We start from the raw sequence: 17,899 nt of genomic DNA on the forward strand, positions 1-17,899 counted from the left end.
TTTCACGAATCTGATTGCAGAAAATCCTTTCTAGTGCAGACATCTCATGCACTCCACCAGCCGCCACCCATTAACCTCATTTCCATTTAGACACATCTCAGTAATGCAGGCTATGCTGCTCTGTCTTTTCTTTGCTTTTACTTGTCACATTCTGTCTCCTTTGTTCCTTCAACTTCTTTCTTTCCAGGTGTCTCGCTTATATTAAACAGCACGCTACATTAGACTTCCCACAGTTCTGAAGTCTGGATGCACTTAAAACAACAACAGAAATATGCTCCTTCCTTCTCTCCAGCCCTCATATATACTCAGTTATTTCTTTCTTTATTTATTTTTACTTTCTCCACATAAACACTGTCATCCCCTGAGAGGGAAATGTAAGCTGCAGATCCGGAGGGGCTAGAGGAGGGGAAGGCAGATCCAATAGCAAGGCATCACTACACAAATACACATTGTCCCACGTCAGTGACTCTGGGGCACATTTCATAAGCCTGCCAACCCTTCACCTGAGAAAAAACTCATGTCCCCTCACTTGACCCTCCCTCCCGCCAGTTAAACGCAGCGAAGCAGGAAAGCGTTAGCCGGTTGCGGATAACCAAACACTGATTTTGTCTGAGAATGATTGTGTTTTAATATTGACTCTCTGAGACTCAGTGAAAAGCTTAAAGGGCACCAGATAGATCTGCAACACAGGTCAGGACCCTTCCATCCCTTTTTCCTCCTCCAGCCCACATCCTCGCTTCTTGTTCAGTCTTAATTGGCTGCCATCTGACCCAGTGTCTAGCTTTTTACTCAGGACAACTGGCACTATTCTCTTCCGAAAATGCCGTTCATTTGTGGGGGTGATTGCCACCGAAGGCTTTGGAGCCAATAGATCCAAATCAGTCAATACTGGAGAGGGGGTTTGATTGATCCCAGTGTATTACCTGCACCATCACCCACACTGAGAGCTTAATGCCAACAGAACAGTTGACTTTTATAGCTTTTCTACTTATTTCTCTATTTTTGTCATTTCTTCTCGTGGCAATTCTTGGACACGGGTGGCAGTAACTTAGCAACAAGCTGGAGAATAACAGCAAAGCACAGGGATAAAGATTCAATAAATGGACAAGTGCAGAGATAAGAAGCATTGTCTGCTTCTGCAAGCCCCCCACACACACACACATACACACACACACGCACACACATATACAACCACACTTCCCAAAGTTCATTTCAGTCGGGCAATCTTAGCTTTTATCTCAGTTTTTGCCTCATTTTCTTTTTCTTTCTTGTTTTAAAAGCTGGCACATTTCCACATGCTCCGTTATTTAGTGGAATGAGAAGAGGTTTCCTGTGGTGGGCTCTTATCAGTTCATAAATTTGGTGAGGAGGAGGACAGAAAGCTTGGCTTGACTGTTTCTATGGAAGGCATATTACATAGCAATTGCTTGGGGCAATATCATTCTCTTTAGCCCCCCCAAAAAATCAAGAAAGGACTACTAGACTTTTATATATTATTTTTTCCCACTATCTTTCTACCAAGCTACACAACTTGGTGTTGGCTGTTTCAAGTCTTTGTGTGGATTCATTAATTTAGGTATACATGCTTATTAACTGTTATATGCTGTGCTTTTTTCAATCCAGTAGAGGGCAGGGCAACATGCAAAGCATTTTATGTTTAACAGGATGTAAGTCACTTTAAACTGTGGTTTTTTTTTAAATAATGTATCCTGAGAGGAGCACTGTGGTAGTGATTTCAAATGAACTGTATCTGTAATGTGTAAGTACATACAAAGCAACAAATCACTAACTGCGCTGAGCATTGTGTGTCTTGACAAACACCTCTGCACGGTATGCAGGTGTCCAAAATGCAAAATATATATATATATATATATGTATATGTATGTATGTATATGTATATGTGTGTATATGGTCAAATTACCCTCCAGAAAACACAATGAGGATTAGTATAGCATTGCATATTAGTTTTTAGTAGCTTATTTAAACAGTCTATGGTTCACACTTAAAATAAAACAATGCCCATTAGTGTTGATGGCAACTATTTATTCCACAATGGAAAAGGGGGGCGTTAACAGCTGTAAAAAGGTGAAAATGTATGAATGCAGTGGTGCAAATGGTCCAGTACAGAAGTTAAAGAAACAAAATAATTAAATAATTTATGAATTAGTTCTTTTGTAGGCTATATTTTTTATTGTGACATTGTGTTCAACAGTTTTAGTTTGATTGATTTCACTTATATTTTGTCATTAAAATAAAACAAAAACTTAAATAGGCTATATGAATTTCTTGTAAACTAATACCAAAGTAAAGGACTTCCAACCAAGTTGTCCACATACTGTACTTAAAGTGTTATTACTGAAACACACTCCTGTATGTTTTGAGATTCAGAGTGATTTTTTGTCTTTTTTTTTTTTTTTTCGCCAAACCTACCCATCAGATTTTTTTTCTTCTTCTTCTTTTTGTAGTTTTTAGGAGTGGCAGAGACATCTGTCCAGGTGTTTCTTGAGACGAGGTACAAACCCAACCATATTGGCTGTGTGTAAAGTGAATGTACTGTTACCGTATGCAAAAGTGAAGTAGGATTTTGGTGTTATTTTCCTCCTCGACTTATCAAATGTTATCGAACCATTAGGAAACGAGTGTCAACATGCCGTTCCCAGATAGGATCCATGTAGCCCACTGTATGGAGAGTTTGATGTATGAGGCAACGCTATGACCCAACATGCGTTTTGGCAAGTCGAGAATGAGGAAAGGCGTTCAAGTTGCGAAGTGAACAAGCCCACCGGGAACACACACGGCTCATGTCAAGTCGGCTCCGTTACTCTCCAGCCATGGGAACTTTATTAGACCGTCCAGTGATACTGTTTCTCCTTATGTTGTCAGCATCAAAGGTTTTCGGTAAGTTTATATTACTCGGCTGCTTTTTAAAACGTTCACCTGCTTAGGCGACCTGGGGGTGTTTCCGCCCGACTTGTAGCTCATCTTTGAAGGTACCACCTACTGTTAATATTTAATATGTTCTGATGATTTTTCAATAAAATGTTCTCAAACGGAACATAGAGTTATATACTGTTCGCTGACTTGAATGGAGCGACGCAGTTTGTAATTTGCGCTGCTCTGTCGGAGCTTTCGCCACCTCTCCTTATAAGGGAGTAAAAGTTTCCCAAAGCGAGGGGACCAGGGCTCCCCGGGTCTCCTCAGAAAAAAATGCTCAAGGATCATTTCATTATCAGCAAATATTTGGGACTGTGTAGGCTGTACATTATATAGGCTCTATGTGCTTGTTTGGGGTTTTACTTTTTCTCAATTAACTAAAAAATGAAATAAAACATTATGACTATGTAGACTTTATAGTCTACTACACTGTCAGACTTATTTGGAGCTTAAGTAGTGTAACTGAAAAACCATATCCTACTGTGTGGTGCTTATTCACTGTGTACTTTAGGGGCCCTTGACCATGCCAGGTAATTTGGGAGTTGATATGATTTCAGACAGTTATTCAAGAGTCCAATGAAGTAAATTTATTATTCTGTCAGATCTCAAATATAACCCTTTCTACACAGGTAGATTTACCTTGGCAACTGTGCTTCTGCGTTATCTCCAGTGAGCCACACCCAACAGGCCATGCTAGATAACAAATAGAAAAGTGTTTGGTATTATCTGTTGACCTACATACTGTAGAATGAAAAGGTAGGTGTCATTTGCTAACATGGTCAAATGGCCAGGATAAGGATTAGCATCATTAACGTTATGGGTAAACTGCACCGAGACTTGACCATCCAGCTTGCTCCAGAATGTGATGGACAGTATCTGTGTTTGTGGTTGAACAGAGCTGCATGGCACTGCTGATTAAAAAGTGTGGTCAGCAGTTATCTATGTCACTCTGCTTCAAAAATAAGTGAAAGGAAATGCATTTTGTGCTGTGGTGGAATGTAACTATTACTCAAGAACTGTACTTAAAGTGCTATTTCGGTGTACTTGTACTTGAGTATTTCCATTTTGTGCTACTTTCTTATTCTTCTCTTACTGTACTTATTTACAGATTCAGATTAATAATACAAAATATAATCAGACAAAGTGATGATGTATTATTATGGATAAAGACTTTTTATTGATCCCTTGGTGAAATTCACAAGCTACCTGGTGGTATATAGTAAAACAAATTAGCCCCACCTTTATCAGCTACAACATTTAAGTAATGTACATCAATAATTTGCCTATTATCAATTATATAATAAACATTATTCTGAATTGGGTACATTCTGTATAAAGAGTACTTTTACTTTTTGTAACAGTATTTCTATGTTGTGGTACTGCTACTTTTACTTTAGTAAAACATCTGAGTACTTCTTCCATCACTGATTTTGTGTTACATTTCTGTTTGTGTGATTATCAAAGGTTCCAACATCTGCACATCACAAGGAGTCACCACTTGTCAACGGTGCTTGGCTGTTCACCCTACCTGTGCGTGGTGCTTTCAGGAGGTAAAAACACCAGACGCCCACATACACACAGTGTCTAGTCGCTCCTCCCATTCATTGCTCAGTGTAACAAGTTGGAACAGATCTCATTTGCCAACAGCATTCTTCTTGTTGTCATCCTGGTTGTTCTTTAACATGCTTATACAGTACATTGTAGCCTCTGAACTGTTCCGATAAAAATAAGGGGAAAATGGTTGTCCTCAGGGCTCCTGTACATGGGAGATACATAAGAACTTATAGATTTTCTTTAATGCAATGGTACTTTATTCAGGAGTATGGGAAGGGGGGATCCAGCGCATCCCGCTGCGACCTGAAGCAGAATCTGCTGAATGGAGGGTGCAGTAGTACGGCTGTGGAGTTTCCCTCCAGCACCCTGAGTATTCAGGAGGACAAACCGCTCAGCGACAAGGCCTCGGGTACTGCTGACGATGTCACACAGATAAAGCCTCAGAAAATCCATATGGCACTAAGGCCAGGTACTTTTACACCCAACAAGACATCACCTATATGACCAGTTGCTAACGACCATGACCAGATATACGCATTGGAGACCAGACACCAAGGAACATTATTATTGTTGTGCATGCACTAAAAGCCTGATGCACCAGAGCTGGTCACACATATTTAGCATACTGATTCAGTATTTTATTATTATCTAATATTTAATCATTTTCACTTTAAAGACAAAAAAAAAAAAAGATTCAGGGACACACAATTTATCTCATGCTATCAACCCTCTGCTCTTTCCCTCTCAGGAGATACCAAGCATTTCACCGTGTCAGTGAAACAGGTGGAGGATTACCCAGTAGACCTCTACTATCTGATGGATCTTTCATTTTCAATGAAGGATGACTTGGCTCGCCTTCGCACCTTGGGCAATGAGCTTGCAGTGGCCATGGGCCGCACCACAAGCAATTTACGCATGGGGTTTGGAGCTTTTGTGGACAAGACCACCATCCCTTACATGTACACCTATCCTCCACAGGCACTCACAAACCCTTGCTTTGGGTAGGTTATTGTTGATGCTACATTTGAGGAGGAGAAAGAGTTGAAATGGAGATTTTTGAATATTCTGAGAAAGTCTGTCCAGTTCCCCTTCACTGATTTCCTATCCCCCATTCACCTATTCAATACAAATAGAATTCACGACACATGCCTGGCTCAATTTGGCTTCAAGCATGTCCTGTCACTGACGGAGAAGGTGGCTCGCTTCACCGAGGAGGTGGGGAAACAGCAGGTGTCTAGAAATAGAGATGCTCCAGAGGGTGGATTTGATGCTGTCGTGCAGGCTGTGGTGTGCAAGGTATGAAAATGTCATTACATACACATGCTTGCAGAGCGTGTGCATACATACATACCTACAGTATTAGTTTTTATTTTACTTGTCATCTTTATTTCTGTGTTCATCATTATCAGGACAAGATTGGCTGGCGTCCGGATGCCTCGCACCTTTTGGTATTCACCACTGATGCCAAAACTCACACCGCCCTGGATGGACGTATAGCTGGAATTGTCCAGCCCAATGATGGACAGTGTTACCTTGATAATGAGAATGTTTACAACAAATCTGCTGTGCTGGTAAAGGCATAAATTAAAGTACATCAGTAATTCACTTTGTTTTGTAATAGTTTGTGGAGTTGTTGGACAGAACCTGCTTCCATTGAAGACAATTTGCTTCCTGTGTCTTTCAGGACTATCCCTCCTTGGCACTCATAACAGACAAAATGTCTGAAAACAACATAAATCTAATTTTTGCTGTGACCAGCTATGTGGTGCCGCTTTACCAGGTAACTGCACTGCTTGTGCAGCATGAATTTGTTTAAGTTATGAAAAACACAAAAACTGTCATCATCTTGCTGTCATGCCTGTCATTCCAGGAATACAGTCAGCTCATTCCAGGCACAACTGTAGGAACTCTGTCCGATGACTCTGGGAATGTTATTCAGCTCATTGAGGATGCTTATGCGGTATGAATTTCCCAAATGTAGGACAATATGTATGTAACATATGTAAAGTGATACATTTTAACTGTTTAACCTCATAAATTGGTGTTGAGCAGAAAATTCGCTCTAAAGTAGAGCTGGAACTACTGGGAGTCCCAGAAGAGTTGAATCTCTCCTTCAACGCCACTTGCCTAAATGGAGAGGTCATCCCTGGACTTAAGTCTTGCTCTGGCCTCAAGATTGGAGACACAGTACGTATCTGTTGAGATGCTGATATGCACATCTGATATCTACACGCACAGACTGTCACAGAGACATTTCCTCCTCTTCAGGTCTCATTCAGTGTGGAGGCTCAGTTGCGTGGCTGCCCCAAAGAGAAGAGCCGCACTTTTACCATCAAACCTCGAGGCTTCAAGGATTCCCTGGAAGTCACGATGGACTTTGCCTGTGGCTGCGAGTGTGAGGCGAAGGCCGAAGCCAACAGTCCCGTCTGTAGCAACGGCAACGGGACCCACGAGTGCGGTGTGTGTCAGTGTCACCAGGGTCGTCTGGGCCCACACTGCGAGTGCTCAGTGGAGGACTACAGTCCATCTGATGATGCCAACTGCATCCCAAAGCCAGAGGGGCCAATCTGCAGCGGGAGAGGAGACTGTTTGTGCGGACAGTGCTCCTGCCATGCAAATGAGTTCGGTCAGGTGTGGGGCAAATACTGCGAATGTGACGACTTCAACTGCTTGCGCTTCAAAGGGTCACTGTGCGCCGGTGAGTAGATACACGTCTTTCTGTTATGATAAGTGTCAGTCCTCTTTGCAGCTTTGCCAACACCAATATGACATTTTGCTAAAAAACTCAAATAATTAAGGAAGCACTTAATGGATCTGACAGTGATGTGAAACAAAACAGCTGCTCCTGATGCACGGGTAGGGAAAAAAAGTGGAATGAATTTCCCAAACATTCTAGGCACTTTGCTTCATCAAGGTACAAAAGTAAAAAACATTATTTAAAACAAGACCAACATGTGTTGACCGCACGCCAATCTTCCTCATGGTCAAGCAATCACACAATCACAAGTGACTTAAGTGAATTAAGTACAAGCTTCAATCATACATATGATCATTTTAATAGCTTCATCCAGCTCCCTCGTTAGACCTGTACTCAGTACTCAATGAATATATAATATGTCATAGGTAAAAGTAATGAAAACATATATACAAGTAAATTATCTTGAACCCACGCCATTTTGCTCTTACTCCTGGAAACATTTAGAGCAAAAGCACTGGCCTTAAATGGTTCGATTCACACAAGTTACAAATCTATTCTTATTTACCTCTGTGGTATCTAGCCATTCAGATAGTTTTGTGAGCACGAGGGCCATGCTGGTGTTAGCATTTAGCTCAAGCCACAGCATCACTGTGAGAACCACAAACAAACTTATTTCCCTTCCATTATATCAAGTGGTGGCAGAAATCTCAAAACCTGTAAACTTAAAATATGTGCATGTTTTTTTTTTTGTACTTAGGGTGAAGCAACCCTTTACTTCATGTCAATGTTAGCAGGAAAGATAAAGTTGTCCTTCCCTTCCCTTTCCCTCTTCTCTGAAGCCCAGTCTGACCTTAATGGGAATTACCCTGGTTGTTTCCAGTTGCTCTCAGTCTGTAAACACAGTCAGTCAGTTTACATAGTTTTCTGATACTTTGCTTGACAAATACAAAATCCACAGTCTTTTCAAAACTAATGTTCAATTATTATTAGTCTTTGTTGGCTTGTAAAGGACATGTAAATAATTGTAAATGTAGCTGCCAGGCATAAACAGTAATGCTTACAAATGATCAATCCTCTGTTACTGTAGGTCTGTAAACTTGATGTGTGTACTGAGTTTAATTCATGTTGTTACCTCTAACAGCAGTGGGACATGATGTGATTTCTCTCCCTATTACAAGTTTTAACAGCTCAGTGCACAGTTACTCAATCACAGTGATAAAACTTTAATAGGCTTTGTCCTTGGGTAATTTAATGTAACAGCAGTTTGGGCCTTTTATTGTAAGGAGGAGGCTGAGCAATAGCAGAATAGGAAACTGCTCTTTTATCTTAATGTACATTAACTGATTTAAATTAAAAGATACATTTAAGTTGCATTATGGGAATAGTAGGAACCAGCGTTATTGGAGCTAGAAGTCAGGATATCTCAGCCTCTGTTGTATTGATTTTGATCATTCTTTTTTAAATCTGTCTCTTGTGATACCACCAATGGAAGTGCAATACTAAATCGTTGGAGTGCAATTTTACCTTAAATTCACAACTTAAAAGTTCCATATAGTTCTACAGTAATGGACTCTGGTTTCCAGTGAACAGAACTAAAAATGCAACATTCAGGATGGGTATAATTTGACATGAAAATCCCAAAAGGTTAATATATACTTTACTACACCAGCCTTATAGTACTTCAAGGTTAAGTTTCAACATCCAAAACTAAACAAAACATACTCTGGGCCCATTTTGGGAGCACCATGACCTAAGGAGAAGATGAAGGACCACCCATGTGTATGTTGGCAAGCTGGAATTTTTCCAGAATATATTTATATCAACAAGGAGGAGTTTGGAGTCTTTCTCAAGGAAGTTTGTTTTTCTGAGAAACAGGTATTAAGGCATTTAGTGATGACACCCAGGGCTTGGGCGCAGACACTCACCCAAATTGCCAACCCACACACCTACACACACAAAGCCATGTCTGGTGTAAGACAGTCCACAAGGCTTAATTTTGGTCCGCATAGTTGTTGTGTCTCAGTAGAGTCATGGCATTGTTGTCTTTAAAGCGCGAGCGTCCCTCTGCCCCAGCTCAATTGGAGCTACCGCGACCCAGGGCTCCAAAAGCTCTATCTCTGTGATATTCCCTGTGGCTGTGTATTTCCTCCTCTGCTGAGGAGCTATGGGACCAATGCAGGGACAGAGAGCAGGAGTCAGCAAGCACAGCCCCAGGCCATAAATATGAGGGAAGCGAGCACAGGAAAGTTTGCATTCCTTTGCTCGCAATTTGCCCAACCTCCTATTTCTCAATTATGTCTCTATCCCCACTGCACTTGATTCAGTTTCCTCTCTTCTTCAAACTTTGCAATGCTCTGTTTAACTGTTCGGCCACTATCCCTGTTTTGTCCTTTTAGCATGTTAACATTCTCTAAAGCCCAGCCATGTGATTAATGGGCAGGATTACTGTGCAGTCTCATAGAAAGAGTAGGATGATATAAACCTAAAAACTCCCTTCTATGTGTGAATCAACTTTACAACTAATAAGAACAAGAAAGATTAACAATACAAGTTTAAGTGCAATATGCTGCACAATTATCCATAGTTACAATAACAATGTAGTCTTGACATACATATCAGATTTTTCTTGTTTAAAAAGTTTTTCAACAGTTTTCAGCTGTTATCTTGTTGACAGAGTAAGAAAGATGACTCAACGATTGTTGCTAAGCGTTATGTGTGAGACTGTTAACCATTAACCAATGCCTGATCCCATCACAGCTATAAACACTATCTAAAAGAGTAACTGTAGTATTCATGGTGGATACTGGGGAATTGTACACTTGAGTTTACAACGGCAGATGATTTGTTTTAAGTTCTGGAATTTGGGACCCTTGGACCCTCTGTCATATTTCATGACCAGTTACTCAGTTACTCCCCCAGTCTGAACTAGCTAGGCTGTGACTCACTCACTTTGCCCTTAGTCATCCAGTTTGGTTTCCTGCAAGGAACTGTCATCTCTGGGGCTCTGCCTTTGTTTCTAAGGTATTTTAATCTCTCTGTCTTCTTGTAATCCAGAGAGAAAATCTCGCCTCCAGATTCTGTCAGCAAATGATTATGTCACTGTAACACTGTTACCCTATGACCTGGCTTTGGTGCTTTCTACACTTCCATAGAATCTGAGGCTGCTGAGGCTGTGTGTGTGTGTGTGTGTGTGTGTGTGTGTGTGTGTGTGTGTGTGTGTGTGTGTGTGTGTGTGTGTGTGTGTGTGTGTGTGTGTGTGTGTGTGTGTGTGTGTGTGTGTGTGTGTGTGTGTGTGTGTGTGTGTGTGTGTGTGTGTGTGCGTGCGTGCGTGCGTGCGTGCGTGTGTGTGTGTGTCTCTGTCTGTCTGTCTGTCTGTCTGTCTGTCTGTCTGCCTGTAAGGAATTGGTCATTTGTGTGTTCATTCACAAAAGAGCATTTCCTGCCTTTGTCAGAAGAGGGATGATTAAGAGATATGTGTAATGTCCCTTGCTGAGTGAGTCATATTACATTTTAGAACAAGTTACCAAGTTATTTAGTTATTTAGCATTGTTCTAAAGTAAAGTAACATGTAAAGACAAACAGAGCTGCACACAAAGCTTACTTGTAAATAAAAGTAAGTAAACGTTTGCATTACCCACTTAAAATACAATCAATTTATGACTACTGCTGTCAGATGTTGATCATTGTTTTAAAATGCAAGCTAATCAATTGATTGATTTATTGATTGATAAACAGTTAATTAATTAATCAAGTTAAGCTAACCATCTAATGACAAAAGAAGCAACATTCTAATTTTTAAAGTAACACATAACAGATAAGTAAATATGTGTTGTAAATACACAACACATCAGTAACACATTACACTTAACACTAGTGAGTACATTGTTGCATCCACAGGTACACTTGCCCAGGCATGCAACATGTTTAAAAAATACACAGGATAATAGGCAACAAAGGACAAACCCCCTGAAACACACACACTCACTGATTCATTTAGCAATTGTGTAATTTCTATTTCACAGTTTTGTTTGCCCAACCCCACCCACGTGATTATGGTCCTTGAAAAACATATTTCAGTTAATATGCATTGTATTATTAGAGGTATTATTTGAATTGTACAAAAATGATTTTAATGTAATATATTTTAAAGGAGGGATCTATTTGCAGAAATGTAATATAGTATTGATAATTATGTTTTCAGTAGTGTATAATCACCTGAAACTTAGAATTGTATTTTCGTTATAGCTTAAAATGAGCGGGAGTGGGCCCTCTTCCATGGAGCCCTGCATGTTGCACTGACATGTTTCTACGGTAGCCCAGAACGGACAAACCGAACACCAGCTCTAGAGAAGGCCTTTCGTGTTTTTATGTTACCTGACAGGCCATCGTAGTTTCTACTACCGTATTTTCTGGACTATAAGTCGCTCCGGAGTATAAGTCACATCAGTCAAAAAATGCATCATGAAGAGGAAAAAAACATATATGTCGCACGGACTATAAGTCGCATTTTTTTTTTTTCATCTGTCAACTACACAATAGCACACAGAACATCAGGCTGAATACGGTAGGTGTCCGGTATGTTAACGTAACACATTAACAGTTATTGAACTATACAATAGCACACAGAACAACTAGCTACCAGGGCGTGGAGCATGGATGTATTAAAAGGCGTGGAGACGTAACTGCACCGTTGACAGGCCCCTCCCGACTCCTTCCTTCAGCTCTGGCCATCTTGCTTTCAGCCCGCGATTAGCCGATTAGCTTTCTTTGTTTTCTTCATTGCAGTAAGAGTAACCTTTTCGCCAGTCCCTCACAAGTTTCTCCCCCACTTTCTTTCTGCTGCTCGATTACCGTTTTCGGCTGCATATTTTACTACCTGCAGTTTGTTATCTCTTTTCTTTCTCAGTTGTCTTTAGGAGCAGCATTCTAGTTGTCACAAGCCTAGAACGCCATCTCGCGGCTGTAGACGGTAATGTTTTCAGTATGAATTTATGTAAAAACATGTTAAATTATATATATTTTGATATATAAGTCGCACCTTACTATAAGTTGCAGGACCAGCCAAAGTAGGAAAAAAAGTGTGACTTATAGTCCGGAAAATACGGTACATGCTTGGAAAGGAAGGGGTATTCAGTTGGTTGTAATCTGCAACCTCACCGCTAGATGCCACTAAATGCTACACACTGCTCCTTTAAATGACTATTATAGCATTAACCTCATCATCCTTTTTTATTTAATCAGATCATGGGAAGTGCAGCTGTGGCCTCTGCCAGTGCGACGCAGGCTGGAAAGGAGAAAACTGTAACTGCTCCACACGTATCGACACCTGCATGTCCAGCATCGGCATGCTGTGCAGCGGCCGGGGGAACTGTGAGTGTGGGGTTTGTCAGTGCACCCAGCCTGGCGCCTACGGAGAGACCTGTGAGAAATGCCCTACGTGTCCTGATTCCTGCACTATAAAAAAGTAATTATATTTCTTACTTCTTAACAAAGAAGAGAGATAAAGGAATGGACAAAATAACAGAAAAAAGACATGCAAACAGACTGTGTAACTGTGTAACTTTTGAAGTAATCCATACTCAATTAGATGGAGTCCCACTTCCTAGAATGTTCATGTTTTAGACAGCACAAACCTTTTAAAGTCTTAGCAATCGCGAGGCTAAAACATTTTTTGTTCTGTGGTTGGCACTAGAGGACAACTAGAGGAAAGATCATGGGGTTTATTTCCCTGGGACCATGAATATTTTTCACATGCAGTCCACCATGAAATTAGTTTTGATCTAAACATTTTTGATCTGAGGGTGGCGTGGCGCAAGAGGAAAAATCATGGAGTGTCCAAAATGGAAATGGTTCATCCTTTGGGAACCACAAATATCTACGCCATAAGAATGATAAATGTATGCAAATTGTATGGAAAAAACAGTTGTTGGTCAAGGAAAGTTGGTGGTAAGAGGTCACCAAATTATTAGAAGTCATCCTCTGAAGATGGGGCAGTGGTGGCTGGCAAGATAAAAATCTGGGTGGGAAAGTGAAAGAGCACCACTTGTCCCTCCCTCATTACCACCACTGAGGTGCCCTTGAGCAAGGCCCTCAACCCCAACCGCTCCAGTGGAGCTGCTCAGTGGCCAGCGGATCAGACCGTGGTTGTACTGGACAGCTTCCAAGTATGAATGTGTAACAGTGTGAATGTGACATGTCGTCGTTGCAAATGAGAAATTGTTCTCAATCGACTTACCTGGATGAATAACGGTTAAATAAAAAAATTAAAAAGATGTATACCAAATTTCATGGCAAATTGGCCAGTAGCTAATTATAATACTAATTGTATTTTTGGGCACTTTTCAGGACACCCAAGGTCGCTTACAGTGCCTTAAAAACAGTAACCATACAGGTAAAACATACAGGTAAAAACAGTGAAACATGAAAAGATATCAGTACAGACAATCACAAAACAAGAAACATTAAAAAAAAAAAAAAAAAAAAAATGTGGGTCTAACTGATATATCTGGCTCTGGACCTCAGGCGCTGCTACTACTAAATCTTTAGCAAAGAATTTGAGGCTAACTACATTGGCTGATAGCACTCTGCAGTGCAACATCTTTCCATCATGATGTTCCCACATTCCAAGATTATGGCAAACCACTCCCACACACATTTTTAACAAATTCAAGTGTGGTTTCATGTACAGCAGAGAAAGATTAAACTCTGCTCATGGCCACAGCAGACAGCAGATATCAACACTCTTAGGTGGTACTGATAGTTTGTCCATCCCTTGCATATCAAATTGAACCGTGCACTGCTATTAAAGAGCATCAAGAGTTTTAACACTGTGTACTGTATAAAGGTAACCGAATGGGACTTGCTTACAGGGAGTGTGTTGAGTGTCAGCACTTCAAGAGAGGACAGTACACCGATGACAACAGCTGCAGTAGAATCTGCAAAGATGAGATTAAAGTGGTGGATGAACTGGGTGAGAACTCTTCTCTAACCTCCTCACTACATACTGTTAATCTGTTGTGGTAATGCCTACTCTGGTTTTTCTGCTGCTGATCATATGGAAGTAGTTGGAGGCTTCATACTTGCATTGCAGTCAAAAACATAATGCACTGATAAATACTCGATGTTTTTAAAGATCACTTATCACTTTTAATGGCCCTGTCTTTTTCTTTTTCTCATCTTTCCTACAGTTTTCCATGATAGACTTGCAGTGAATTGCTCATACAAAGATGAGAATGACTGCGTGGAGTACTTCCAGTATTACGAAGATGAAAGTGGCAAATCCATTCTGTTCGTGGTAAAAGAGCCAGGTACTGTAAGAGTTTGTGTCCATGTATGAAATGTTAACATTCTCAGAGAACTGAGCATTATAATGCAGATGCATTATGAGGACAGAGGAGATTTCAGCCTGTGTCTGGCAGGCTGCAGCAAAAGAGGAACAGTGCCTGCATCCAGTAACTTGTCATTTTCTAACGCGCTTTAACCACAGCTACACGTTGTCATGATGTACTGAACCATTGTACAATGGAGTGTTTGACACTGGACTACAGTAGTTGCTCAGCGTCATGAGTAGGTTCCACTGCTTAACAAACATCATGGAAACCAGGAGGAAATTAGCTCTTTTTATCCCTCTGCCTCCCTTCCTGTCTCTCGTCTCTCAGAGTGCCCTCAGGGTCCAGACATCTTAGTGGTGCTCTTGGCAGTGGCCGGAGCCATCCTCCTACTGGGCCTTGTTGGCCTGCTCATCTGGAAGCTGCTGGTCACCATCCACGACCGCAGAGAGTTTGCCAAGTTTGAGGAGGAGAGAGCCAAAGCCAAATGGGATACGGTGAGATAATAATATAATTAAAGCACTAACCGCAACCAGCAACAGCTTTTCATCAATGCTGCTAATACAGTAACAGAATAGGGCTGCCTTCTAAAGGGGAAAGTCTAAACATTACTTCGTAAAGTTGGATCTGTTTGGGACTGAATTAACCAGCATTTCCTCTGTTTTCATTTCCCAGGCTCACAATCCTTTGTACAAAGGTGCCACCTCCACCTTCACCAATGTAGCATACAAAGGAAACTAACAACTAAATGCAAAGAGCAAAACTCAGGGGTCAGCCACAGAGATGGAATGTAGTAGCAGAGAAATGGATCGAAAGAAGATCTACACTGTAGCTGAAAAGTAGTTAATGCTGTCAATAATGATAACAATGGTGTTATAATTGTACATATTGTAAAAAAATAACAAACTGTTAATGTACGTCACAGACGGTTTCCTGCTATCAGGCTTTCTGTTTTCACACTATGTCACATGGTTTTCTCTAAGTACTCTACATGCAGTCGGATAGGAGTTCATTAACATAAACAACTATAATGTCCGTTTACAGTAAGGGTGTTGCACCGAAATCTGTGATGAGTCGAGATCTGTGTCCTTCCTTCTAAAATGTGTAGCACCCCCTCCGTAGTTAGGGTTAGGGATAAGGGTTTGGTTCAGGTTTAGGTAGGGGGACACAGATCTTGACGGGTCAAAGCTTTCAGTGCCACAAGGGGAACTGCTGCTGAAAGTGGTCTTTTTACCACTTCTACCACTTCAGGTTCTACCACTGCAATATTAGATGTTTACATTTTTTTTATTATGACTTTTTAGTTTGGCTCACATTTTGAAATTGAAATAGGAATAACCATTGCCTAATGGTAATAAGTAGGTATAGGAAATACATGAATTAATGGTCTTTTTGAATCTTGGTCTTTTCTTGTAAAAAATGTATTTTGTTTTCTGGGAGTAAATCTCCTTAACTGCAGCCTGTAGGCCGACTTGGTTTACAGTGATGTTTGTGGTCTATATTGTTATTGAAAGGCATATCATTAATGGGAACTTTATAAATGCTTTGACATGTTTCTTTATCCCTGCACCATCACCTGTGTTTGCTTTGGGTGGGTTTTGTATTATGGCAAAAATAATCTTGCCATTCTAAATTGTAAAATATTTAAATTTTCTACTGACCAGCACTGTGTTACACTGAAATGCCAAGCTGTTCTTTTGTGTATGAGCATATTTTATTGCACATCAAATGTGATTGGCCATATGCAGTGTAATTTTTGATAATGAACTAATTTAAATTTGCGTATCCTCAATATGGGAGAAAATAGCACAATGTGAGGTGTATTTCAGTTACCTTAGGAGATGGCTTGCACACCTGTTGCATAGTTTGATTTTGTGCACCGTTTTTAAAGATGCATGGGATTTCGCTGTAGTTACACAAAGGGAATGTTACATATTAAAATATATACCTGACTTTGACTGATTTTAGCCTTTATTAAGAGCAGACTTACAAGCAACAAGTTGCTAAAATTTCTGAAATAGAAAAAGTTATTTAACTCTTTCTGTATTCCCTCTGTGATGTTGGTTGGCAAAACATTTTGGTGGAACATTACAATAAATATCACTGATGCCCTGTGTGATTTCAGTGAGAAGGTGAATGTTTCATTCTGCCTCCCAGCTTTATTCAGACACACAGCAAGCTATTTCACAAACGACTAAATTGAAACATTGAAAATCATTAAATTAAGCAGAGAGATATGTATAAATTCTAAGAGGTTTTTAATTAATGTTTTCTTTGAGTCATATATGTCACAGAAGTATATTAAAGAAAGAATTATTCGTTAGCTAGGTTTTTACATTCAATTCAAGCAAGTTCACTGTGATGTGGGTGTTATACTAATCATATAAATGTCAGCCTGCAGAGGAGAGAATTTCCTTTTGACCACATTCCATCACTTATCTTCTGTATCAAACCATAACATATTTCCTGTTGCATGGCCCACGTCGTTTTTAGTTGTATTGTTCTTGTGCACTTCTCTGGTGTTCAATCTGATATATGTTAGCATTTCCCTTCACTGCCCACAACATAGCTCTGTCACCGCATCCTGTTCACACCAGCCTAATGAGTCCAGTTAATGTGTGCTGCACCCAGCCATTTTATACAGTTTGTTGGTACTTAAGTTCACCATGGAAATAAAAGGCACATTCATCACTACTGTCTAAATTCATTTTCCTATTAGCCGACATTAAGTCACAACTATGTAGAATGTGTTAAGGTACTGCTTAGCTGTCCCATATTCTAGTATTTTCTAAATGTGTATAATTTGTTATAAATAACATCAAAGCGAATCTTGGGGAAATAACCATACGTGTGAAATGCCTCTGTACAGTTACCTTAGGTTTCGCTGTTCATGTTGTAATATAACATGTTTAATCAATGGTATGTAGCATATCTGCTGTCTTATCCAGAATCCTAGTACAAATGAAGAGTGTGTCTTATCAGCAGTACCAGGAGGGTGTATTTTTACATCATAGCTCAGTCCAGATGTTGACTACTTCCTGCCTTGAAACTCAACACAACAACCAGGTCAACTAAGCATTGTTCTTAATCTAGTAAATAACATTTTAGTGTTTTTCTTGCAGCCCATGCAAATGAAATAGTATCAGGATAGTATAATCATATAAAAATATGTGCATAAAAATTTAGAAAAGTCTCATGTTCAAAGTATCAGTAAATCTCTACCGCAAGCCTACAGATAGTAAGTAGTTGCTGTAGGATCTCTGTACAAACTTCCAGAGTTCAAGAAAATGGCAAATATACGTTTTTCTAATTACGTTTGATAGGACTGGGGGAATGTCAGGTGTATTCTCATAAATGGGGCTCAGATTGACACCATGTGGACCAT

The 17,899-nt window shown here is 40.2% G+C and overlaps 1 protein-coding gene across 1 annotated transcript; it reads left to right on the forward strand.

Annotated features, from left to right (window-relative positions):
- Positions 1-2,573: 2,573 nt before the first annotated feature.
- Positions 2,574-17,206, forward strand: LOC120574029 (integrin beta-3-like). Its single transcript, XM_039824017.1, has 15 exons — positions 2,574-2,898; positions 4,399-4,484; positions 4,753-4,957; positions 5,237-5,489; positions 5,622-5,784; positions 5,898-6,059; positions 6,173-6,268; positions 6,359-6,448; positions 6,541-6,675; positions 6,757-7,186; positions 12,428-12,650; positions 14,056-14,156; positions 14,374-14,493; positions 14,845-15,011; positions 15,190-17,206. The coding sequence occupies exons 1-15, from the start codon at positions 2,802-2,804 to the stop codon at positions 15,253-15,255; spliced, it is 2,394 nt and encodes a 797-aa protein (XP_039679951.1). The 5' UTR covers positions 2,574-2,801; the 3' UTR covers positions 15,256-17,206.
- The last annotated feature ends 693 nt before the right edge of the window (positions 17,207-17,899 follow it).

This window comes from Perca fluviatilis, chromosome 15 (genome assembly GCF_010015445.1).
Source record: "Perca fluviatilis chromosome 15, GENO_Pfluv_1.0, whole genome shotgun sequence".
Taxonomy (NCBI): Eukaryota; Metazoa; Chordata; class Actinopteri; order Perciformes; family Percidae; genus Perca; species Perca fluviatilis.